The sequence below is a fragment of the Oncorhynchus mykiss genome, chromosome 17 (genome assembly GCF_057628025.1).
Source record: "Oncorhynchus mykiss isolate SJ-2025 chromosome 17, ASM5762802v1, whole genome shotgun sequence".
Lineage (NCBI taxonomy): Eukaryota > Metazoa > Chordata > Actinopteri > Salmoniformes > Salmonidae > Oncorhynchus > Oncorhynchus mykiss.
The window spans coordinates 51,824,732-51,850,513 of record NC_143038.1 but is presented as its reverse complement, the minus strand read 5'-3'; the positions used below and the strand labels follow the sequence as shown (position 1 = coordinate 51,850,513).

Genomic DNA, 25,782 nt, shown 5'->3' with positions numbered 1-25,782 from the left:
TGAAACTGGTCTGACATGTTTGCCTCTCAGATCTTATTTCTTAGCACTGATGCTGAAAGACTGAAGATGACCTTCCTGTTAATGATGCTCAAAAACAAATATTTTGCACAACCAGACATGTATTCTGGGAAGTGAAGTAGTACGAGACATGAAATGAACAAGATACACAGTAAGCTACAGAAATAATATTGTATTAACAATTACAGTTTATGAGCAGCAAAAACCACAACAGTGATAAATATTATATTCAAGGTTGGATAAACCATTGTATCACAGAATTAAGAGTCACTGCAAGCACTATGGTGTGGCATTATCTTCGCTAACATTTAAAAAGGTGCAAAAAATAATAATAAACACCAGAAGCATCACATTGCCAGACCAAGTGTCCATTTAAAAGTGCCATTATATTGCTGGTTACTGAAAGTTCAATAGTGAACTACTAACAACCTAGGGTCAATCACAGTGGATGAATTAAATACTCTACCTAAACAAGCCAACGAATTGTGAGGTCTCTAGTGGTCAAAAAGGGTGGCAGGTAGAAATTGATAGACTGGGGGAGGTGGTGACAGAGTGCCTCTGTAGCCCAGCTCTCTATGTTCTGCTTTTCTTCCTCTTCACCTTGCCATTGGCTGGGGTGATCCCCAGTGACTCAAGGCGGAAGGGGAAAGGGAGGAGAGATTCAGGGCTGAGTGAGGGGCCAATGTTGGAGCCGCTGGAGGTCAGGTGAGGCGTACCATTCCTCTGGGGTGCTGAGTGAACTGCTGCATGGGAAGAGGTCATCAGTGGAATAGCCACACATGTAGGGCAAATTATCTGTTGAAGTTAAGCAGATAGCAGGTTAGATCTTTTGAATGTTTCCAGTAACTGACTTGTACCCTTCTAAAACTATTTTGTATTAGCAAGCAGTACATTGGTATGATGTGGTGTTATGATTGTCACATTTTATTTGAATGTTGATTCCAAAAGTATCTGAATTGTATTATTTTATTGTCTATTTGGGGACTTTCCCTTTGGTCTGCACACTTCATTAAAATACCAATGAATAGTTTGACTGTTTTTATGTTAACATTAACTGCACCTCAGTCACAGTTGTGGCTCAACGCCCAGCAACTGGTTGACTCTCTTAGGCTTGAAGTAGTTGCTGGCGAAGTTCTCGCTGTCGCTGCGGTTCATCTCTTTATATACTGATTTCATCGTCCTGCACAAAACAGGCAACGATGAAGGATCATCGTTTTGTTCCTCATATCCCATAGGGGAGGTAAAAAATATAAATGTGTTTAATAATAAAAAAAATGTAAAGTACAAACTTGAAAGGATTCTCCTGTGTCAGCCGCTGAGCTCATGCACACAGAGAGCCTCTGAGCTGAAGGAGCTACTGCTGAAAGACAGAAGGGACACAACAGAGGATGAGAAACCTAAACAGGACCAACCATCCATGTAATCACAACATTGAAAATCTAAATAAAAATAGTCCATCCACTGAAAGATTAACATTCGTTCTAAATTCAAAGACATCTTCACAACATAATTTCTTCCCCGGTCCTACGCTCACCTGATAGCAGGGCTGTTTTCTGCACCAACATGTCAGGCAGCCTCCAGGTGACGCTGTCGTCATCCCAAGTGGCCTCCGTCCGCAGGCGATCCAAGTTGCTGTAGTTGCAGTCACGACGGACCAGAGGGGCCCTGCGCTCTAACAGGCTCTGTAGCAGCTTGCCCTCCCCCTCCAGCCTGCGGATTGTTGCCAGGTAGTCATTCCTCTCTAGCTCAAACTCTGCCTGCAAGTTGTGGATCTCCAGCGTGGCCACCTTCAGCTGTGGCATCACATCAGGAGAACACCACAAAATGACCATACAGACTTAAGTCTGTCACAGTACATAATGTATTAACAGAATAGGGAAAACAATACAAATGCGTGACAGAAATGTGGTACAGGAACAAGCATGTTAGTAGATAAATCATTAATCTGGCATTTCTTTTCCATGAAGATGTGTCCCACCTTGCCCTGGGTGTTCTCTAGGAGTCGACTCTTAGCATGGACTTCCTCCTGGATGGAGTCGTAGACATTGAAGATCACATTGTCACTCTCCTCACCATTCTCTGCCAGGGCCAATCAGCTGCTTCTTCCTCTGATCTGCCAGGGTATTCCTCTGTCGGTGTGCTGTAGCCTGGAGACAGGACAGAGCACCAAGCCACACCACTGGACATTATGTTATATAAAAGGGAGTGTGTGTGAGTGTGGTAACTCACCTCTTGAGGACATGCTTCTGGTCCAGAGGGCCTGGGGTACCGATTGGAGGAGAGTCTGCATTCTCCTCCCCCTCAGACCCTGTCTGGACACTGGTCATCTGGCAAGATGCATGTGTCTGGCTCACCCACAAGAGAAGTTACATCATTAAAGGGGCCGCCCTACTCAGATGTGTACTACTACAAAATGCATGCATAACCGGTTACCCACAAGTACTGGGAACTTGATGCATGGGTATCTTGGCTAGGACTGGTTCCAAATCACTAAGCTCATGTGCAGTGACACAACATAATTCCTCCTCAAGAGCTTGTTTAATAAGGATGAAGAGCTCTGACACTAGGCAATTAGAAAACAAGGCTTAATATCCTGTAATGTACTAGAGCACTATCTATACACCTGACTGTTAAAGCTATTTATCTTCAGAAAATTTGTCTTATTAATATCCTTGGCTATGGTCGTCTGTGTGAAATTTGAATTGGTTGGAGTTTTGAACGTAGACAGGGATGTCGTAATGGTACCAGCAGTGGTAATAGAGTGCCCTCTGCTGGTCTGGGACTTTTCCAGATTGGACAGCTTGGTCTCATATGAAGAGCGCAGGACAGCAATGTCCTCCTGAAGCTTGGCCTTGGACTCCTGCTCTGCATTATACTCAGCCTGAAGCCAGGCCAGCGTCTCCTCATACTCCTGAAGGTCACAAATAGGTTAGTTGAGCTCCTTCTGCTAAGCAGCTTCAGTCAACTTCTTGTGGAAGTTAACCCACCTCTTTAATCTTCTCCTTCTCTGTAGTGCTGGACTGTGGCTTCGATGGACCAGCAGAGGGCCCTGCAGACAACTGACCATCCAGAAACTCTGATTAAAATAGGACCATGGAGAATAATCCAATTTTAATCTAGCACTTTGATGTGCAAACTCTTACTCTCAGTGATTAGACAAAGTGTGGAGAAAAGCATGGTGCTCTCATGACAGGTTGGTATTGCCCAGCTGGCCAGAGATTAAGGCACATATAGTGCCTTGCGAAAGTATTCGGCCCCCTTGAACTTTGCGACCTTTTGCCACATTTCAGGCTTCAAACATAAAGATATAAAACTGTATTTTTTTGTGAAGAATCAACAACAAGTGGGACACAATCATGAAGTGGAACGACATTTATTGGATATTTAAAACTTTTTTAACAAATCAAAAACTGAAAAATTGGGCGTGCAAAATTATTCAGCTCCCTTACGTTAATACTTTGTAGCGCCACCTTTTGCTGCGATTACAGCTGTAAGTCGCTTGGGGTATGTCTCTATCAGTTTTGCACATCGAGAGACTGACATTTTTTCCCATTCCTCCTTGCAAAACAGCTCGAGCTCAGTGAGGTTGGATGGAGAGCATTTGTGAACAGCAGTTTTCAGTTCTTTCCACAGATTCTCGATTGGATTCAGGTCTGGACTTTGACTTGGCCATTCTAACACCTGGATATGTTTATTTTTGAACCATTCCATTGTAGATTTTGCTTTATGTTTTGGATCATTGTCTTGTTGGAAGACAACTCTCAAGGGGGGCGAATACTTTTGCAAGGCACTGTAGCTGCTTGATTTCCTCCTGGTACTCTCGGAGCAGGGGATCTTTGTGGTCTTCGTTGATGCGGGGCCTGTTCTGGATGCTCTTGGCCCTGTGTGCGCAGGGTGCGCAGGGTGCTCAGGCTCTCCTCATAGTTGTTGTCTGCAGGCCACCATCGGGGTGCTAGTGTTCCCTCCCAGGGAGTCCTGCAACAACCGGGTCAGCTTGGAGTCTCGGTAGGGGATCTGTTGAGATGACGTTGCCTAGAGCTGACTGGGACAGGTTGATCTTGGTGGCGTCATAGAGCCGTTCCCCGGTGGTACCCGTCTTAAACTGGCGCTCACTGCCAGCCAAGTCCAGCAGCACACGTGTTTTCCTAACTGACATGTTATTTAGTTTCAGATATGTACTGGAGATGTCCAATAGTCCACGAGCTGGTGCTACTGCATGTAATTCACCATAATCAAGTTGTGAAAATGTAGTAGGATTTATTGTAGGCCAACCTCAACCAAAGGGTAAATTATCTCGTTGTACATCTGCTCAGTGTTTAAGTCGATGAAGAGGCTTCCATCAAAGGTGAATTGTTTTGGTGGCTCCTCCTTCACCCCTGGCTTCTTGATGAAACACTGACAGCGACTCATCTCTACGGACACCACCGTCTTACAATTCAACATTTGCTTCCTATCATTCATTGGCAGACAACTGACCACTACCTTCACTGACTCTGCAGCCATTTTTGCCTCAGTCTTCTTGGGGTGTCTGATATCAGACACACGTACTGGTGACAAGCAAGGCAATGCCTGATTAACACCGTTTGACACTGGTAGCCAATATCAAAATTAGAGTCAATCGTCAGTTGAATCCTACAGACGAAGAACCATATATGTGAGAATTTTTCAATTTTAAGACTAGCATTTATTTTTATATTATTGTGTGTACCACAGGTGTTTTATGGTTGACAAATAATTCACCATACCCATATCTTCCAACAATTGATATTTTGTTATTTAAAAAAATACTTGTTTTATTGCCGTTTTAATTCTTAGAATGTGGAAGAACAGTATATCTCGTGATGATTTCAGTTTGTGGAAGAACAGTATATCTCGTGATGATTTCAGTTTGTGGAAGAACAGTATATCTCCAGTGATGATTTCAGTTTGTGGAAGAACAGTATATCTCGTGATGATTTCAGTTTGTGGAAGAACAGTATATCTTGTGATGATTTCAGTTTGTGGAATGACAGTATATCTCGTGATGATTTCAGTTTGTGGAAGAACAGTATATCTCCAGTGATGATTTCAGTTTGTGGAAGAACAGTATATCTCCAGTGATGATTTCAGTTTGTGGAAGAACAGTATATCTTGTGATGATTTCAGTTTGTGGAAGAACAGTTAATCTCCAGTGATGATCTCAGTTTGTGGAAGAACAGTAGATCTCCAGTGATGATTTCAGTTTGTGGAAGAACAGTATATCTCCAGTGATGATCTCAGTTTGTGGAAGAACAGTATATCTCCAGTGATGATTTCAGTTTGTGGAAGAACAGTATATCTCCAGTGATGATTTCAGTTTGTGGAAGAACAGTATATCTCCAGTGATGATCTCAGTTTGTGGAAGAACAGTATATCTCCAGTGATGATTTCAGTTTGTGGAAGAACAGCATATGTGACATTTTGCATGACTCTTGTAAGATGTACTTTTTTAACACCTGATATGTTAAGTACAGATGCCCTTCATGTAAATAACTTAAATACAATATGTAGTTCATTAATTTGTATGGAGGTTCATTTAAAGGTGGTCTATCAACTTTAGCACTGATTACTTTCTTAAAAGTTGAGTCATGAAATCTTAGTCTCATTTAAAATGAAGTCCTCAATGTGAACATACCATAGAATAACTACAAAAATAGAATACAATTAAATTAATTAAATCAAAACAAGCCCAACTTGTACATATTAAATATGGATCAATGTGATGTGCCAACATGCATGTCCATTATGCAGGTCCCGAAGGTCAATATTACAAAACGTTCAGAAAACCATTCTCTTTGCGTTTAACACTATGATCAGCAATTAAGTTTTGAATTGCGTTAAACCCATGCTAAAAACAAGAAATGTCCTTCTGTACTGAGGGGCAGAGGACTGATGGACAGAGGACTCTCATAAGTATTAACTGCTTAGAGTTAATGATAAATGTGGTGACAGAGAGATGTACTGTATATTGTAATGAATAAAAAAAAGAGGGAATCAAGATCAAATGAATAATCACATACTGTATGTGATGACTTTTGTTTTTAATTAATTCCGATTAAAAAAAGTTCAAATGATCACACACAAAATAATTCTCAACAGAACACATTGTACATAACATTTTCTACACTAGGAACATCTTAAAATGAATTCAATATATTGTGCTGTACACATTGCATACACATTGATTCACATAGAAAACACGTACTACACATTTAACTTCCTACAATAGGGGTGACATGTCTTCTGAAATGTATTCAGATTAAACATTCTATACAGGTTCAGGGGATCAAACTCACAGAAAAAACGGTTAATTACGTAGCTTGGTTTAACATCAAATTATTCACTCTGCAGTGATTTATAAAAAGAGCGTGCAGCAGCTGGCAAGTCGTTGATCATGGTCATCAGATCTTGGTACTTGTTTTTTTTTTTAATGGGCAGAGGACTCTCATATGCTCTAGGGTAGTGGCTCGCAAAATAGGGAGGTTGAGGTGTAGCTCCTTGTTTTGGTTTGGAGATCAGCCACGACTTCCATCCCTCAAATAGACTGTGGCTCTGTTTGGCGTACAGATTCCAAGGATCCTCAACTGAAATTAGAACAGAAACATTTTAAGTTCCTGACATCAATAAACAACTTTCACAGTCAAGCATTAGGATATTTTATTGTTAGAACAACATGTTGCGTGTTGATGGGATGTTAGTAAACTATTCTCTGTGCAATACCTGTGACTTTTAACCACCTCACCTTGAATGGTTTTGCTGGTTGTGCTTCAAGTATCATCTTTGAAACATCATCAGTTGTATGAAGGACTGACACCTTGCGCCTCTTCACGATGGTGGCAAAAGATCCATCACAAGGAAGAAAAGGATGACCAGAGACCATGAACTTCTGCTCAACTTGGGTAAAGTAACCCATAGAGACGAGTATCGACATCAGATTGAGCATCCATCAGTTCTTATTCTGCCCACAGCATCTGTCACTGAAGATGATCAACTTGCGCACCTCTGGTTTGGTGAGTGGCGTGAATTTTGTCTTCACCCACTTCAATATGCAGCTTGCCACCTCAATGGACCCTCGGTGTGCAATCCCCTCATGCCAAACACACATGTATGCAGGATCTTCTTTTCCAAGTTCCTGGATGCAAATGTTAAAATTTGACAGCTGCCGCTGGTAGTGGACATCAGAGTGGGTCAGATTAGGGCTGTACATCACCCCCTGTAGATCCACAGAAATTACATGGCAGTCAGGATTGGCTTTAGCCCACTCAGTGTCACTTTGAAGCTGTGTGTAGGCCTTTTCGGCTTCGATGGTGCAACTCACTTTCAACTGCAATCTTCCTCTTCTCCTCTTCAGATGTTGCTGCTGACATCTTAGTGAAGAATGCGTCACATTTGCCACAGGTGTCACTCCTGGGTTGGCCAAAATTGAGACTCTGCTGTTTGAAAATGTCCCTATAAACCCAGAATTTTGCAGATGATGTGGTATTCTTCTCTTTGTAGAGTCGGTACATTCGCAACAAATTCAGATCAGGGCTGAGGTATTCTCTGTGTACATCCCCCTTCATCTCAGAGTAGTGGTTCTGGGTTCTTGGGTAAGATCGAATGTGCTCCTTGATGCCCTCTTTCACTGTAGCATGTATCCAATGTGGCCTGTAAGGAGACAACAAGATGTTGTTAAACTTGTATTCTCTCAATGGTCTAGGGACGTGCCTTAAGAGTGCAACTGTGTCGCTATAACCGGGGTATAAATCCCGGTCACGCCATTGCCGTTTGTGGCCGGGGGTCCTGTAGGGCGGCGAGAATTAGGCCAGTGCCGTCCGGTGGGAGGGGGAAGGTAATCGGCACTCAGTCCTCAATGCTCAGGTTGTAGTTGGACAGCTTAGTTACCATCATTTTGTTTAAAAGTAATAAACATTTTTATATTTCCGTTTCAGAATTCACTATTCATCCATTCGATACTCTATGTTAATGTTTAGAGCACTGCTATAGTGAAATAATCCAGGCTGGAATCCATAGCGCATTACCTATTGCTATGCTTCCCTCTTCCATCTTCTAAAGGAGACCTAGCCTCAGTAGCCTGATCTGGAGACCCTGCAACCTCACCTGCCTCAGCTTGAACTCCTAACTTTTCCTGAACAACCTGACCAAAACAATTACATTTCAATTAGCAGGTTCTTAAAAACTAGTACAGAGAATACAATATGTTTGTAATTGATATTCATATAGACATTAATTCACATTTTCACTTGCCTGAAGACGGCTGTTGGTTAGCTGGAACACAGACATGAAAGTGACCTTGCACAAATGCAATCTCTGGCCTGCGTGCTGGTTTGTTTCCGTCGTTTGTTCTCCTTTGTATCCTAAGGTTTACGTCTCTGTTTCACCTCATGCTGCAATAAAAATTGACAATGATAAATTCAGAATTTAATATACTGTAGCACATTCAGGTTATTGCTTGATCAGGACCTCCATCTTTCACACACTCCCAACCTATACACAGAATGAGTTTGTATTGCACCATTGTGTAACATTGCACTTTTAGAGTTATCGTTAATGTACGTATCATTACTGTCAAAGTTAAACTATGCAAGTGTTCAATATAGCTATTATAATAATAGGCGTTTTGTCTTATTTCTAACCTGTTCTAAGCCGGAGAATCAACGATTGTTGTTTCTCGTATGGGACAGTGTAGAAACTGTTGAACAGATGCAGCTTACGCTCATCAATCTACTTTCCACAATCCTTTCTGCACGTCGTGGAACAGGCTCTTCCCTGCAGGATTCAGTGTAACGTTACATATAACTAGCAAGCTACTGTAGCCATGTCGAATCATCCGGTGGATGGAGAAAAAGTAGCTAACTATGTTTCTTCTATAATCTAGCAATAACATTTGTAACGAACTAGCCAACGAACTTTAGCTAATACGTTTTCTCTATAGTTACAAATTAGACAACCCAGAACATACATGTTAGTTACTGTACTCTATAGCTAGCTTGATTGGAAGAACCGTATATCAAACACATACCTCTTTTGGACAGCTTTTCCCAGTTTTTTCTTGACCCTTACTATTTGTATAAGCTTTTCCCGCATCCCGTAAGATCTTCCTTTGCATGTCTTTCCATTCTTTTAGTTTGTTTTACGTTTCTTTCCCACATTTCAGCGATTTTCATCAGCAACAGAAAAGTTGTGCGCTTGTCCGTCCATTCTGAGTGGTGCACATAAACGGTTATTCCACGAGAGCCTATCTTTAAATTTAAAATGATTGTTAATTAGCGCGCGGAAAGCTTGTGAAACCGGTTCACTATAGAAAAGGGTGTCCAATAATGATTTTATGTATATCTCTTTTTTTAAATATATATTTTTAATGTTCCATATATGGTTCTTCGTCTGTAGGATTCAATTGTTGAATCCATTTCATTCAGCATTGTGCAAGCTAGAAAAATAAATAGCTAGCCTACTGTTATTTGGAAACTAAACAATTAATCTAACTAGCAGCCATGACAGATCTTTCCAGTTGACATGCTACAACTGAAGTGATCAGAATAACACAAATCTAACCTGTTGATCTGGTCACAGAAGCATGACAGCAAATCAGAACGCTAACTAAGCTAAGGACGGTAGCTAGCTTGCCACATTGGCCAAGCCTCAAAGCAATCAAGTTTCACAACCTGTACCAGCTAACCTGCAAGACCGTTAATTGGTTGGAATAATTTCTTGTCAAATCAATTATCCACATGCTATAAAAACGTAGTATTGGCAGATGGCATCATGTCGTCCAATGAATACAATCCGTGCTCAAAAACAAAAGTATACGCAAAAAACAAAAACACTCTCGCTCTGTCGGTTCCCTTCCCACCGCGTTCCAAGACAACCATACACTTGATAAAACTACGTCATGTGTGAAAATGGCCAAGAAAATGTTTTTTTTTGCTGCCCATCGTCTTTCCAAAGAGCCAAATTGAAATCACTTCTTGTTCCCCCTAAAAAAAAACAGACTTAGATCAAGTTAGAGGTCTGCATTTATGCATAAAATCCGGCAATGCATTATGCATAACCCAACAATAAAAATAGCCTCCACTTTGTGGTGTAAAGTGAGTCATGTACCATGTTCTCACAGAACATCTTAAAACATGCCGTGAAACAGACAGCATAACACGAGGCATACAGCTTAACACATACAAAAATAGAAAATCCCTCTAATTCATATACACACACTAAATTCCTACTTTTTAAAAAAAACTACAATTTAAAAAGTAGGGGCAGCTAAAATAGAATATACATCTCAAACACACTGACATAAAAAAAATAACTACATCATAGGCGAAGTGCCAACATCTTACTCCACACGCCTTACATTTATTTATCTAAATATATGGCTCTGCTCCACCCTTGCGATCAAACTTCCCTTTAGCAGGTGAATTGTGATAAACATTACTTATCACAAATCTCCAAACAATAAAAGTAACCTAAATGAAGCACAGAAGTGAATGAATTGTATTGTATTTAAGTGCAAAGAAATGAAAGGTGTCAGTGTAACATGTTGTCAGTGTCTCTTAGAGAATGGGATACATCAATCAATCCAATGTTCAGAAATTACTTTTAAACCCATTGCTTCCTCTGGTTATATTCTGCATTCTTTCTTTTGAGGCTTTGGTGTGCCTTGCCAACATTCTCCTCCCACTCGTAGCAGTGGTTTACACGGGCACAACTCAGAGGAAAGTCCAGCTCCTCCTTGAACTCTGTGTAGTGCTCTATCAAAGCAGCAATGGTGCAGAATTCTTGTTGGCAGTTCTAGTAAAAAAACATAAATGACTTCATAGCTACACATTGAACATACATTAACAAAGAGCTTAAATTGGAAGTTAAAGAAAGTTGATGAAAATGGAATGATTGACCATGACAGCTCACCTCAAGCAGGTATGTCCCTTTATATGTGTTGTCTATGAGGTGGGTGATGAGGCCAGAAGAGAAACGAATGATGAGAGAGCCACAGCCAGGCCTCTTAGGATGCGGGCACAGGAGGTACGAGCCCAGGACGTCCTCTGCAAGCAGGGAAGAGCTGCTGTCACTGTAACACATGGGGGGTGAAGACCAATGGTAGCCCTGAGATGAGTCACATGACTTTCATCAAGCAAACACACCATAAAGCACACAAGGAACTGGTCTGGGATAAGTGAGAGTCAGGTAAACGTGGCTCAGTTGTTAGAGCCCGGTGCTAGGAATGCAAGGTTCGATTCCCGCTGGGACAACCCTATGCAAAAAAATCTATGCACAAATGACTAAGTCACTTTGGATGAAAGTGTCTGCTAAATAGCATATATTATTATAATAAAAGAGAGTGGGACTCACGTGGTGATGCCAGCCCAACACCACACCGCTTGAGCCAGAGCTTCTTCTGTTTCAGCAAGGCTCGGGGCCCGGGCTCTCCTCCCTGGCATTTTGTCCTGCCCGTTTCCTGTTTCACATACAAGATAAGAGATTCCTTAGCATCTTGGGATGATCACAATTCAAGATGTCCCTCAAGGGAAATGTTGTTTGCTTTGGATAACCTCCAATCTATATCCATTCCACCTCAAGTTGAATCACTGTGGAAAAACTTACTGATGTGAGTACAACTACTGTTTCAAGGGAAACTGTGAAAGAATTTCATAAAACGCCATAACATGTTCACTTTAAAAATGCATGGTAAAAAGCTTTTAACGTTACAGTAATCAGAACCCTGTGAAAAAAGTGCCTACTACAACCTGTATGTAATGACAAATCAATACCATGGAAAATGTAGCCTACACCACAGACATTGAGTGAGTGCCCATCACAAAGCACTAAGGGTTTGCATTACCTAATGAACTGTTTCACTCTTGAAAGAGCTCTCTGCACACTTAGCCCACCTTGTGGAGAGTTCAGACGATCCTGGAGGTGGCGTTGTTTGTGAGGGGTGTAAGTGAAGGAGCGATAGGCCCCTGAGCGCAGTACTTTGTTGCGAATGGCTTTCTTGCGCACCAGGGAAGGAGAGGTGATGACGTTTTCTTGGATGCTTGGTTGTTCCTCAGTTGTTGCGCTGTTGTTCTTCAATGGGAAGACCTACAATAAGAACCCATAGAAAGTGTTAACAGGTCAACAGCTAGGCTAGCACAATGTACAGGGTTCAGCTACACACACACACAAAAATGCATTATTTCACTGTGCTTTCACAATTCAGTTAAAACAAACAGGTTTGACTGACCTTTTCCCCTGGGAGTAAGCCCTGAGTGGGGGCCCTTCTGAAGGACACAAGGGCGCTGACACTGAGAGGGAAGCCCTGGTTGAGGAGGGAGGGGGTACAGTTGGGCAGTGGGCCTGCAGACTCAACTTGAGCCTCCTCTGGGTGCTTCTCCAGGTAGGACAGCTGGAAACAGCGGCACAGCAACAGGTTCAGGAACTGGGCCTTGGAGGGAACACAGAAACAAATTATACAATAAATTGCAGCTTAAAGCCATCACAGAGGAATTCCATTGACAATCATCTTGGGAGACAAAGATCTAACGCTGGTTCTTACTGCTCTGGCATGACTAGCCTTGAAGAGGTGGCAGTATAGTTGGGCATCAGGGTTGCCTGGGTTGTGGGAAACAAAGGCGAACTGGGCGTCCGAGGGGTGGGCGGTGGAAAGGGAGACCCTTCGTAGAGCATGGGCCATGAGGATGGTCTACAGACAAGGAAAGTTTAAAAAAATAATGTTGATGTAGTGTACACCGCTCTAACAGCAATGCTACATGTGCTTTGCTCTGAGAACGTCAACTCTTACCGTCTCATCTTCATCGTACATCTTCACACCTTTGATGGAAAATTTCAGGGACACAGACCTCCTTTTCTTGCATGTCTGTGAAAAAGTTCAACACCTCAGGCAGGCACATCCTTCAAGTCTCAAGTTTTTTGGGGGGCCAAAACAATATATTCTTCGTATTACAGTTTATCATTGTCGTTCTGAACCCACTGCCTGCAAGCCATTGTTAAAGTCATGTTAAATGTCTCATTTAAATGGGCTATAAAGATATGTCCACCTATTGCTTTCATGCCCTTTTTGTGGTTTGAGCACCTGACCACGAAGAGATCTGTGCACGACCCCATCTCCACCATAAACATTTGTGAACAGCCAAGACTTGCCTTAAAGTACTGCTGCTTTCTAACTTGTTATTACCAGCACCTACTTTGAGAGACTTGAGCTGTGTGTGCAACTGCTGCATCTGATCATCCAAACAACAGTCATCCACAGGAAAGGAGCCAACATACTTCATAAAGAAGAAAGACTACATGTTACACATACTATCAATTTTAGATAGACATCATGTAATGTAACCAGGCGCAGAATACAATACAATCTTGGGAAGTACTTTTATTTCAAACAAATAGTACTTCCATATGGGAAGGAAAAATATGGCTTACCTCAGCTGACCTTGTAACTGTGCCATCATCCCTGACTGGGGTCTCACCCATCCTTATCACTCCGGATTTAGATTTCTTTGTCCTGCTGTTTCTGGAGGACTTATCCTGAGTGCTGCGGGAGCAGATAGCATTGTAGTACCCAGCATTATAAACATTGGACATGTCAACAACGTTGCGTCTGGTAGTGTTATTTTACCCATGGGAAAATGCTTTTGTAACCAGGAGGTAGTATTAAAAAGAGCTGTGAACGCAAAACTTTCAATTTAAGCAAGACACATGTGTTATGGTAGATAGTAAGTCTACAGTCATTTCAAAAACTCGAAACTGTCAGATCTACAAAATACTTTTGAGCTAATATTCTATAAGAGGAACAGGAGCTCAAGCAGTACACCTTTTCAAGTGCCGATAATCAGCTCCTGCCCAAGTCAAGCACTAGATCTAAACCTTGTCCTCGTGAATTCTGAACATTATATGCGCACCTGCAATCGAATAGATTGTTGCGACTGTTTCGTTTGAATCGTCGAATTACAACCCAAACATTGCCAGAAGCATACTCTTAGCCATACTGGTTTGGATTTCGTCACATTTCAAAATTAATTCCATAGCCTTCAGACTATTATTACAGCAGTCAGAGCACGCGGGTGACACCCATTATTCTGTTGTATGAACGGCCAGAGCAAACATTTACGCACGGGTGAAGTATTTCTAACCTGTAGGCGCAAGTTTGGTAAACATGTCAACAAATTAATTATTATAAAATACCTTAATTTAGTTTCAAACCAACGCTCTTCTCACCTCCGCACTCGTTCTCCGGATCTTCTGCCACAGTTCCAATTCCAAACTCTGATTTCCCCTCCTACTCAAGGTTGCTTCACCTTATCAAGCTGACGGGTCCGTGTACATTTCGTTATTTTGATTTCCGAATAAAAACGGAGAATGGAAAAACGAAAACGATTCCGTTTCTCAATTGTTTCAAAATTGGACATGTAATAATATAAAACAAACACAATATATTAAATGTTGTTTTTAGTTTTGTCCAAAAATATATAAATAAATATTTAGCTAAGCTAAGACAAAATGAGATGTCATATTACTTTATGTTAGCAGCTAGTGCAAGCCAAACAAATGAGAAAACAAGTTGATTTTTGATTTTCAAATTTAGTTTTTCCATTCTCAGTTTTGATAATGAAATGTACACGGACCCTGAAGCCCACAGAGAAGCATATTTCCCAACTCAATTCAAAAAAGGGTTGGCCATTCACCGGTGTGTTTGGGCGTGACTGGAAACATGGCTCTTTCGAGACAGTGTACACTGAATGTACAAAACATTAAGGACTCCCTCCTAATATTGAGTTACACCCCCCCCTCCCATTTGCCCCCAGAACAGCCTCAATTCGTCAGGGCATGGACTCTACAAGGTGTCGAAAGTGTTCCATAGGGATGCTTCCCACAGCTGTGTCAAATTGGCTGGAGGACACACAAGGGAAACTGTTGAGCATGAACAACTTTGTTTATTTCCCTTGGGAGAAAACCTTCTCTAGCCTTTCCATGACCATGTCGACTATTCCCCCCCAAAGTACACTCATTGAGAATTAGTAGACGTTAAGTAGTACTCCTCAAACCCAAGGGTACCTGCAGCTACTGGTTCAGCAGCACCCTAGCCGATTATACACAAATCATGGAGTTGCGTATAGTCGGCTAGGTTGTATCCCTGCGGTAGCCCATTGTTCCTGAATTGTTATTCTCATCTCATTTCCTCCTGGTTCATCAACATGTTTCAATTTGCATGATAAGTAAACAATGTTTTGAATATCTTCATTCACCAAAATGATTCATAAGCGGTCTGGATATATGGATATGGCCTAATTTGCAAAGTGACATTGCAAAATTAGGTATATCTATTTCAATAACCCACAACTAAAACATCCAGCACTTTGAGTGAATCAAATTGACATCTATTGATTTGTAGTTTGCAGCCACTACCCTATAATGTATACTTTTGCTCCAACTTATGATCCACCAGCAGCAGACGCTGTATTTGGTGTTTGTACCCTTCCTTAAGACCATGACAGAATGAATAACAAGGAATTTAGTACAAATAGCCATTTTAATAACGACTTGGAAAAAAGCATAACATAAAGAATACATGCATGCAAGGTATGCATGAGGCACACCTTCAAAATGAAGTTTCTTCAAATCTTGTACTATTACACAGAATGTAGACGATTTTGTATATTTTTTTTTATAGCTTTATATGATAAAATTAACTTTCATTAGTTACGCACATTAAAAAAATATTCCCCTAATACTATGCAGTAGTACTGAATATGACAAATTGCTTCCTTATGTCAGTCTCCAATCAAATTAAGTATTTTAACCATGGGCCCTGCAACTGACCAAGGAAATGTAATTTAAATAACACAATTCATTACATGAAAAGTTGGCTCTCATGCTCTCAAATTCACTTACATAAATCTCAATATTCTTTAAGATTTGAAAATTTACTCTAGATTAAATGTAGAGAATTCTATATTTTTATACAAGGAATGTGTCAAGCTAAAACATGGGAAAGTGGATTGGGATTAAATGTTAAAATTAAAAGACAAGTCACTTTGATTTTATGTTAGATCTCTGCATATACACAAGCGTGTGAGGGAAATTGTGACATTTCACAATTCAATACCTAGGCAATTTTACAGTTTTTGAAGAGGACTTTCTACATAAGGTGTTCAGAGGTTGGGTTCACAGAAATGTAACAGTTCAAAGTACAGTAAATTGACATGAACTGATAACTGTCACATCCCTATCCTACAGAGAAGAATTCTAGAGCCCCAAACAGGGAGAAAACAATGATGCGAAAGAGAGCATGGCTAGAGGCAGAGCACTGCAGTCTTCAGAGCTACAGTTAAACTTCCACTGCTGGTCAATAGTGAGCTCACTTCCTCTCCCTCAGGGACTTGCGGGCTGCTGGCTTGGCCTTCACTGCAGATTTGGCTGCTTCCTTCTTCGCAGGTGGTGACTTTTTGGGCACTGGGCGCTTTGATGCCCTGCTTGTCAGCTTTTTGACAATGGGCGTTTTGGGCTTGCTCGCTGGAGCAGCTTTCTTGACTGGTGTGGGTGCCGCCTTAGCTGGTGGGGGCGTCTTCTTTGAGGCTACAGCTTTACTGGCAGCTGCAGGTTTCTTAACCGGGGGCACTGGTTTGTTTGTTGGTGGCACTGGTTTCCTCGCTGGGGGAGCAGGCTTCTTGGCTGGGGGTGCTGCTTTCTTAGCTTGGGGTGCTGGTTTCTTGACTGGGGGTGCAGATCTCTTAGCAGGGGCAGCTCTTTTCTTGCCCTTAGCCCTTGACTGACTTGCCGGCTGTGACTTCTTGCTGGGGGGAGGGCGACGTGCTTTAGGTGGTGGCCGCTTCACAGCTTTCCTAAGGATCGTATTGAACAAATACACTGTTAGCAGTGAACCATTTGAAACTCCACTATTTTCATTGGATTTCAGCAATTTGACCTTGGACTCACCTCTTAGGAGGGGGTTCATCATCTGACTCCTCATCCTCCTCAGACGACTCCTCTTCCTCCTCATCAGAGTCCTCATCAGACGAGTCAACCATCTTTCTGCGTTTAGCCTTCTCTGCCATTTTCTGCTCTTTCACTTTCTGTTTTTCTGGGAACAGAATGGCTGGGCTGTGGAATAAGAAAACAATCTGATCTCTAACCTGAGCCCCCCAAAATAAATAAAAGGTATTGCAAGAGTGCAAGCATTTCTGTTATTACTACCAGACTGTTGAAATATTCAGTACATCAGAGGTTCAGTAAACATGAATGAAAAGTTACATGATTAGTAGTGTAGTCAGCATCTTTCTAAACAGAGAATACTGCTCCTGGTATAGCACACATTTGTGCAATTATGTACAGAGGTCAGCAATGAACTTTGCAGTGTAATCTTCCTAGGGTGGAGTTCTACCTGGGGTGGTAAGGGTAGCAGAGCTGGTAGGTCCCATTTAGCCCATTCCCAGTGATCTGCTCCATCCAGCCCATCATTTTACACTTCTGCAGTGTCCTCTTTAGGCTGTTCACTGAGGGAAGAGAAGTGCCCAGTGTCAATAAAGAATCTTAACATCTCTGTTTCAACCCAGCTAATGAGAGAGCTCCTGCAGTTTCAGGTAGGTATTCACACATTGTCAAAGCAGTGGTTCAGTTAGGAGAGTAAGGGAACAGGTCTTACCCACACGGTACTCCATGCTGTCCTTGTTTGTCTCCAACAGGAATTTGCGGAGTGTGGTGGTACTGCAAGTCTTGGGTTCGTTCATGGCCACGATGGCTGTCATGATAGCGTCCTCCAGGGGCCCACCTTTAAGCAGGAACTTGCCCCCTTCCCGCTTCAGCTGTGAGGGGGTAAGAGAGAGTCTAAAAGAAACACCTCAGAGCAAAGATCTAACATTATAGACGCCAAAGGCCTTTATGGAGTAGACTGAATTGTGCATTCCTTTAGTACAAGACTAACCTGGAATGTTCCAGAGGCACCTTTTCCAGTGATCTGCTCCAGTTGACCCTTGTCCACAGCTCTCACCAGGCCACTCTTTAGGATATCCGGCCTAGGAATGAATCGGTGACTGCATTGAGAACCCTATTTTAACCTACACAACTTTGGACAGTTCAAAAGGTAGTGGGTTCCTTATTTTCAGACTACATTAAACATACTGTAGATTTGGGTTGCGCAGAAGTTTGCATTACCATGTCAGGTACGTCAAGTTAGCATGTGTTTACGTACTCGGAGAATAACAGGACCCGATCATTGAAACCACTCCCAATCAAATATGACAATAAAAAGGTATTTACCGATGCTCCACGTTGAGTTGAGGGAAGTGCTGCTCCACATATTTCTTGATCAGAATGTAAGACGCCTCTTTGGGCTCACATAGCCGTGTGATGATCAGGGGCAGAGCATCCCCAAGGGTCTCTGCCTTCAACCCAGGAGCTACTGCCATCGGCTTCTAGCACCAAACCATCAGAATCACAGTCAAACTCAGTTGGTAGAGCACGGCACTTGCAACGCCAGGATAGTTGGTTCGGTTTCCGGGAGCACCCATACAGAAAATGTATGCAAGCATGACTGAGTCGCTTTGGATAAAAGTGTCTGCTAAATGACATATGTGCCTACATTATATAGGTATGCACCGTATATTTTATTTCAAATGATGTCTGCTAAAAGCCAAATGGGACAAACACATAATGGTACATTGCTATTGTTTAAGTTTGTAGATAGGTGACTGAAAATACCTACCCCTTTAGCAGTGGATTTATTAGGGGGCTGCTTCCCAATGGTAAAGCTTCCAGAAAGGCCTTTACCCTTCAGCTGTGAGAGTGAATAGGAGGTAAAGGAACATGAGTATGCAGGCCAATAAAGTACCAGACGCACAGGGTATAGGGCACCACAACATGTAACCCACAGGTCAAACACTAGGATAGGCTGCCACCTAACATTTGCAATTCCTGTTAATTCACTGTTAGCTGTGGTCAGGGATAAGGACTTCTCACCTGTTTGATGGTGCCCTTCTCCAGCTGCCTCTTGAGAGCCTTCTTGAGAAGGAATTTCCTCTTGTCCAACTCCAGGTTAGGGTATTTTTTCACAATGTACTTCATGACAGAATGGGCTGAGGCCCCAGTCTTCTCCTTGCAGGACTGCAGAGAGGAAATATGATAAATTGCAGGTGCAGCATTAGTGGGGAGTAAGGGATAACAACATAATAAGTAGTGATGCACCGATATGACATTTTTGGCCGATACCGATAACCTTATAAGACAGTTCTTATTTGATTAATGGTGGTCGGACCCATCTATGTGAAGCTAGCCACAATAAGGATTAGCCACAATAGTGGACTTTGCAGTTATCCTTCAAAATAAAAGTATAGCATAATTCTACTATTTGTATTAATTTGCATCACTGTCAATGACATACTTTTATTTTGAAGGCAAACTGCAAATTTCACTATTGTGCCTAATCCTTATTGTGGCTAGCTTCACAAAACATAACCCGGTCCGGTTGAGCCTCACTAGCCAGATGAAGCTAGCTGGCTGCTTAGAACATTAGCTTTGGGCAACAGGGTAAGTAGCTGGCTAGCTCTTTAGTTTCATGAATTGAAGTTCAATTTCAATAGGTGAACAACAAGTGGCAACCTAGCTAATACTTACAAGGATTCCTAAATCATTGCTAAGAATAATGAATATGACTGCAGTTTCTACTGGTCATTGTTTTCAGACTGGTTGTATTGGTGCTAGCTAGGTACCAAGCTAAAGCTAGCTACCCCAGAAGTTGCGGTCGAACAAATGCTTTATTACCAACGCGGTATTGTCAACACATTGTTTGTGGCCGGTGTTTGCTTGTTTGCAGACTTTTCTGTACAGCTTTGACAGTGCTACTGTATCGTTTTTGACAGGCAAAGACACAAATGGCATTCCATAGTATGTATGTCGTGAAGCTCATAGCAGTGATGCTATTACTGTGTAACTTCGGAAGGCCAACATCTGAAAAATAGCACATTTGGTAGTGTGTACCAGTGCTCGACCAGTCGGCGAAAGCCAACATCACCCATGACAAGAGACCGGTTGATTGTCAAGGGCTATGAATCCCATTATCTTGGCTTTAATGGATTTCGCCTTTGAGTTGTCTCGCTGAAATGTTCTTACTCTTTCAAATGACTGCTTGGCTTGTTGCCTGCTCGAGCCATACAGCAGACATTGTGGGCTAGGTTAGGAATGCTGTGTTGCACGTGTAGCGCAAAATTTTATGTGGCGTCATTACGTCATGTACCTACGTTATATGCACGGTAGCTTTGACATCCGTTTTTAACATCGGTGTTAAACTAGACATCGGGCCGATACAGATGTTGGCATTTTGAGCCAATATGGGCCTATTCCGATATGTTCACCGATATATTGTGCATCCCTAGTAATAAGTGTTGTGTATAGACCTCAATAGCCTCAATGAGGATGTCGTCCATCCTAGGCGGCTGCATGGTGGAGGTGCTCTTATTAGTGAGCGTTGCACGTTTGCTGGCAGACATGGTGGCCCAGGCAGGAATGGTCCTTTTAATGGGCTTCTTGACTTTCTCTTTCACTCCATCTTTCTCTCTGCAGCCAAACCACAACACAGCAAGCACGAAAATGTGAAATTATACATTTATCGAAACAGATATGAATGCAACATTTGCAGGGTTTGAGCACAAGCAACTCACTCCTTCTCAGCCTCCTCCCCCTCAGCCTTCTTCTCCTCAGTCTTCTTTCCAGTCGATTCATCAGGTTTCTCACCATTCTCTTTTGGGTCTCCTTCACCTGTGCCCTCACATTCTCCTTGACCCTCCCCCTTCTTGGCTACTGGGGCTGCGGGTGCTACCTCCTGCTCCTCCTCAACAGAGGCAGATTCCTCAGAGCTGGCATCAGGCTCTGAAGAGAAATGTGGAAGGAGGAAGACAAGAGTGAATATGTAAATTCAGCAAGTAGATGTAAAAGTATTTACATGCCACTCAACAACAAGAACTCTGAACAATGTCTGATTCCACGCTTTCCTAAAATAACCACTAATAGCGGGCAAGACCTAGATTCACCAGAATTCCAATCAGGACCTGTCAAGTGGTGCCTATTCACTCAGCCTGTCAATGCTGGGTACCAATCTGAATCTCAAAGCATAGTTCCTGTTCATGTCGAGGGTCTTGAACTCACCTCCATCTGGTGCAGCCAAGGGGGGTGTCTCCTGGGGTGGAGTCCCAGCTGCACGACGTATAGGCATGACTCCAAACTGTTGACCATAGAGACGCAAAATTATAAATTAAAACATTTCCTCAGCACTGACAGATAAATTATGTATTACCGATCACAATAAAGTTACTGGATCTAAAGCAACTTAGGTACCCAAATGTTACCCAATGGTAACATCATGCAGTCACCCACTGCTTCTGTATGTGCGAGGAAACGTCAATCATGGCCTCATTCATCAAACGCAAGATAGTGCTCTAGATACTGCTCTTTGCAAAGTACATTATCGTCAAACATCGATAAAACCACAAGCAGTGTGCACTTTTCTATAGTGTTTTGGAATGGTGGGGGCGTGTAAATACTAATCAAAAATGAATATCGGTGAAGATGCACGTCTTCCAGTAAAAATTCAAATATGGCCATTTTGTCCATTGATTTAGGCCACCCCACACCGTAATGGCGCTGCATAGAGCTGATGGTAAATGCACCGAAGTTGCATTGGTAAATAAGAAAACGGCGCATGCATTTTTGCAAAAGATCTAATGTAGAACGCTTTTTGCAGGGACTAACCATGAACAATTGTTTATATTCTTACCTTTAGACTTTCTATAAAGATGTTGAAATAAAATTGCTTCGCTCTCCTTTCCTTCTTTTTTTTTGTTACTTACGTGCCCCTCCCCCTTGAACGTACACGTAGCAACCTCGTGGGTGTGGTGTCACGTTGGGTGTGTTCTTTGTTGGTTCTTGCTATGTAGAATCGTTGGGACGTCCAACTATGACGTCACCCCATTGAATTTAACGTTTACAAAATTGTAAGGGTTAGGGTAGGGGTTAGGGTCAATGACTGTTTAAATGACTGGACAAAGCCATCGATCTCGTGACACCGTTCATTCTTATGTGAAGACTCAATAGGCATTGAAGCCAAATTATGTCGGTTAAAACAAGGATGGGTAACTGCATACTTGGGAGTTGGTATGAAAGTGGGCTTGCAAAATAAGTGGGTGAATCGGGATCAACAGAGAAGAGAGAAAATGGTCCAATTCACGCACTTATCAAGAGAACATCACTGGTCATCTGTGCTGCCTCTGATCTGGTGGACAACCTAAACACAAATGCTTCCTTCGTAAATTGTGTTTGGAGTGTGCCCCTGGCTATCCATTTTTTTCTTTAACCTTTATTTAACTAGGCAAGTCAGTTAAGAACCAAATCTTATTTACAATGAGGGCCTACTCCGGCCAAACCCCGACGACGCTGGGCCAATTGTGCGCCACCCTATGGGACTCCCAATCATGGCCGAATGTGACACAGCCTAGATGCGAACCAGGTACTATAGTGACACCTCTTGCACTGAGATGCAGTGCCTTAGACCGCTGCACCACTCAGGAGCAATACAAATAAATTATGCCATCTGGTTTGCATAATAAGGAATTTGAAATTATTTATACTTTGATATTTTAAAAAGTACATTTTAGTATATTTTATCAATTACTTTTGATACTTAGGTATATTTAAAACCAAATACTTTGACTTTTACTACAGATAAGTAGTATTTTACTGGGTGACTTTCACTTGAGTCATATTCTATTAAGGTATCTTTACTTCTACTCTTGTATGACAATTGGGTACTTATTTCACCACTGAGTATAGTATGAAGATCTGCATGCTTCCCAGACGAAACAGTTTGTGCATATATTATGAAAACATTGTGACGTTTTTGTTCGTTTTGGACTACAGAAAGTGTTTCGGCTGTTGGGGCACACAAAATGTTTGAAGCAAGCCGACATCCGTAGCTGAAGTCTACGCCCCCACATCTGCGATTGGTCAACAGTAGAGGGATTCTTCCATGAAGTGCCCATTGTCATTTAACGATAGGACTCGTCCTCATGCAAATTTAGACTATTAGATCTCCTTGGCAAAAACGCAAAAATCCTTGACAGATTTCTTGAGTTATTTTGCGTTAATTCTGACTATTTTGAGGAAGCGCATACGGGCTACGGCGTTTCAAAATTGACAAACAGTACTATTGCCGCTTTTATCTTGTATTTCAAGTGAAGGTCATGTAAGCACACTTGTTGGTTCGAAATGAATGACGCATGCTGACCCTTTATTATTAGGCGAGGTCATGGCGACGTTGGTTAGCTAAACTCAAGGGAAGAAACACATCAAAAGGGCATCTCGTGCCGAACTGCGCATGTGCACACCGTCAAAGTTACTCCTTCACTATAAATCAGTGAAACGTGTCAGTTTCACGAGGTTGCAGTAAAAACATGTTCAACTACATTAGACATTGATGAATCTAGGTTGTGCCTTTAGATTTTTCACTGCACTCGGACTTCTGAAACCCAAAACCCTGGCCTGGTCGGCTTGTTTCGCAAGCGTTCCAGGATGTTGCTCCTCTGGGTTTAGAAACTGTGGTTAAGGCAAATATATTTAAGCAATAAGAACCGAGGGGTGTGGTATATGGCCAATATACCACGGCTAAGGGCTGTTCCTTAGCATGATCAACGTCAGAGTGCCTGGACACAGCCCTTAACTGTGGTATATTGGCCATATATCACAAACCCCAGAAGTGCCTTATTGCCATTATAAACTGTTTACCAATGGAATTCGAGCAGTAAAAACAAGTTGTCATACCGTGGTATATGGTCTGATATACCACAGCTGTCAGCCAATCAGAGCTCAAAACCCCCAGTTTGTAATTATAACTAACCCCTTTTGTCCCAAGGATCCCGAATAGCACTAAAATAGTTATTTAAATCAGCGGAGAACTACTGCCCACTCTCATTGAAGCCACGAAAGGCCGACTGCTGTACTGTAGGCATTGTTTGCAGAAAACAGGATTCCCCACTATAGTGAGTGGGGAAATGGCAATATGTGTTAAATCTTCGTGTAAATACTAATTTTTTTCCAAAGACAATAATGGTACCAATTATTGCTTCTATTACACCAGATGCATGTCCTTGAACCAATGTTAATTTTAAATCACACACAGAAGAGGTACTGGGGCGGCAGGTAGCCTAGTAACCGAAAGGTTGCTAGATCGAATCCCGAGCTGACAAGGTCGTTCTGCCCCTGAACAAGGCAGTTAACCCACTGTTCCTAGAATGTCATTGTAAATAGGAATTTGTTCTTAACTGAATTGCCTAGTTAAATAAAGGAAGAAGTGGGTAACATCTCGGGAACCACAATATATATAGCTATCTTTTGACAACCTGGAATGCAACTAGAGCATTTGAGGGATTGTCGCAGGGCACGCGGTGCTGAATTACAATCTACAAATCACCGTGTATTCATCCCAAATAACAACTCTTATCTGAATGTGCGCAAGGTCAGAAAATCTCTGCAGTATCTCGCTCTGGTCGATCCCCTCAAACTGCATTACTTGCGTTCCATCCTGTGTAAAGTCGGGATATTCCATGCTATGTAACCACTTGATGACTTCGTCACTCAATGAACGAGGCAGCAATTTATATACGTTTCAGTACCTGCTAGATAGAATGTGTAACTTTACCGAAGCACCAGGTGCTTCCTGAGACATACATGTCTCCAGGTGTGGTTCTCGACTGACTAAATGCAACATGGATCGTAAACCTACCCGCTGGAACGCACCCAATGAATACTTATTTGGGATGTAATACAGTGATTTTGCAGTGCTCTACTCAACCCCATTGAATGCCAATGTTGTATAATGATTTGGAACATCTGAAAAGTAGAAATTCTAATATAAATGCTGCAGTATTTTATTTGGGATCTCTTCTCCCAGATTTGCTTACCAGGCAGTAGCCAGAACTGTTCCGACCCAGTAAATACATCTGAACCCTTCAGGTCGAAACGCATAGCTACCAGAATGTGGACAGCACGTAGAAGGGGCGGGATATGGCTGGGAAAACGTACCAGGGATGGAAGATGTTGCTGTACTCATAATTATCCTATTATCTAAAATGATAAGTTAAAGATTGAAATACTGCTCGTTTTTAATTAAACTGCCCTTTTCGTCCTTATGCCTACAACAGAAGCCACAGCAGCCATTTTGGAATGGCATGCAGAATATCGCGTTGAACAATAAAGGAGACTGATTGGCTGACTATCCTTTGTTGTTCAACGCGACGTGCCATTCCAAAATGGCTACGGCATTCCAACCCGAGAGATCCAGACTTTTTTTTAATATGTTTCATATATATATATATATATATATATATATATTTTTCTTCTGAGATTCAGACACAAACAGAAATAGGTAACACAGACACGTCACCGGGACTATAAAGCTGAAGCATCCGTTTAGAACGTTCTCACCACCAAATATGGTAGTGAGAGGAAGTCCAGCGGCGGGAATTAGTTTGTGCACTTCAGAGGCATTCCCTAACGGAAATATGCAAATACATGCTACAACGCGCCAATACTATATCGCTAGCTTGTGCTTGACTTTGCCTACCTTCTGGCTTGTTCTGCCCACTATGCGCAATTTGCTCTCACTGTAAAATACGCAGATTAACTATATTGGGTTAGTTATACATCTCTTTGGTTCAGATATATGTTCTCGCTAACCAGGCGCCGGCCTTTGTCCTGCAGAAGGCACTGTGG

The 25,782-nt window shown here is 42.1% G+C and overlaps 2 protein-coding genes and 1 pseudogene across 10 annotated transcripts; all 3 read right to left on the bottom strand.

Moving 5' to 3' along the window:
- Nucleotides 1-3,634: 3,634 nt before the first annotated feature.
- LOC110493242 (osmotic avoidance abnormal protein 3-like) lies at nt 3,635-4,271 on the bottom strand (annotated as a pseudogene).
- A 1,765-nt stretch (nt 4,272-6,036) lies between these two features.
- On the bottom strand, nt 6,037-14,767 carry LOC110494453 (SH2 domain-containing protein 5). 8 transcript variants are annotated; one of them, XM_090205921.1, is made up of 13 exons: nt 14,215-14,767; nt 13,453-13,564; nt 13,218-13,298; nt 12,815-12,889; nt 12,569-12,715; nt 12,257-12,457; nt 11,922-12,114; nt 11,383-11,488; nt 10,942-11,101; nt 8,673-10,824; nt 8,284-8,423; nt 6,779-7,683; nt 6,037-6,620 (listed from the first exon to the last, which is right to left on the bottom strand). In XM_090205921.1, the coding sequence occupies exons 2-10, from the start codon at nt 13,501-13,503 to the stop codon at nt 10,633-10,635; spliced, it is 1,206 nt and encodes a 401-aa protein (XP_090062047.1). In that variant the 5' UTR covers nt 13,504-13,564; nt 14,215-14,767; the 3' UTR covers nt 6,037-6,620; nt 6,779-7,683; nt 8,284-8,423; nt 8,673-10,632. The 8 variants fall into 8 exon arrangements, with proteins under 8 accessions (XP_090062047.1, XP_021425193.1, XP_090062049.1 ...); XM_021569518.3 differs by having other exon boundaries at nt 8,284-10,824; XM_090205923.1 differs by having other exon boundaries at nt 8,284-10,824; nt 11,873-12,114; nt 14,248-14,740.
- Nucleotides 14,768-15,540: 773 nt separating this feature from the next.
- Nucleotides 15,541-25,262, bottom strand: hp1bp3 (heterochromatin protein 1, binding protein 3). Of its 2 annotated transcripts, none has more exons than XM_090205920.1 (12): nt 24,972-25,262; nt 21,166-21,241; nt 20,682-20,889; nt 20,418-20,577; nt 18,985-19,128; nt 18,731-18,802; nt 18,286-18,440; nt 17,951-18,041; nt 17,672-17,831; nt 17,411-17,522; nt 16,966-17,130; nt 15,541-16,871 (listed from the first exon to the last, which is right to left on the bottom strand). In XM_090205920.1, exons 1-12 carry the CDS (start codon nt 25,008-25,010, stop codon nt 16,388-16,390), a joined length of 1,866 nt encoding a protein of 621 aa, XP_090062046.1. In that variant the 5' UTR covers nt 25,011-25,262; the 3' UTR covers nt 15,541-16,387. The 2 variants fall into 2 exon arrangements, with proteins under 2 accessions (XP_090062046.1, XP_021425191.1); XM_021569516.3 differs by lacking the exon at nt 24,972-25,262 and adding an exon at nt 21,794-21,931.
- Nucleotides 25,263-25,782: the final 520 nt, after the last annotated feature.

What these genes read in the sequence shown, in the direction of transcription:
- LOC110494453 (XM_021569518.3), bottom strand. Translation starts at nt 13,503, where the DNA reads ATGGGTGAGACCCCAGTCAGGGATGATGGCACAGTTACAAGGTCAGCT. An exon ending in CAGTTACAAGGTCAGCTGAG is followed by an intron (nt 13,299 to 13,452) that starts GTAAGCCATATT and finishes TTCTTTATGAAG; the next exon opens with TATGTTGGCTCCTTTCCTGT. An exon ending in AGGCTAGTCATGCCAGAGCA is followed by an intron (nt 12,458 to 12,568) that starts GTAAGAACCAGC and finishes GTTCCCTCCAAG; the next exon opens with GCCCAGTTCCTGAACCTGTT.
- hp1bp3 (XM_090205920.1), bottom strand. Translation starts at nt 25,010, where the DNA reads ATGTATTTACTGGGTCGGAACAGTTCTGGCTACTGCCTG. An exon ending in CAACTCAACGTGGAGCATCG is followed by an intron (nt 18,042 to 18,285) that starts GTAAATACCTTT and finishes ATTCATTCCTAG; the next exon opens with GCCGGATATCCTAAAGAGTG. An exon ending in TGCTACCCTTACCACCCCAG is followed by an intron (nt 17,131 to 17,410) that starts GTAGAACTCCAC and finishes CTTATTCCACAG; the next exon opens with CCCAGCCATTCTGTTCCCAG.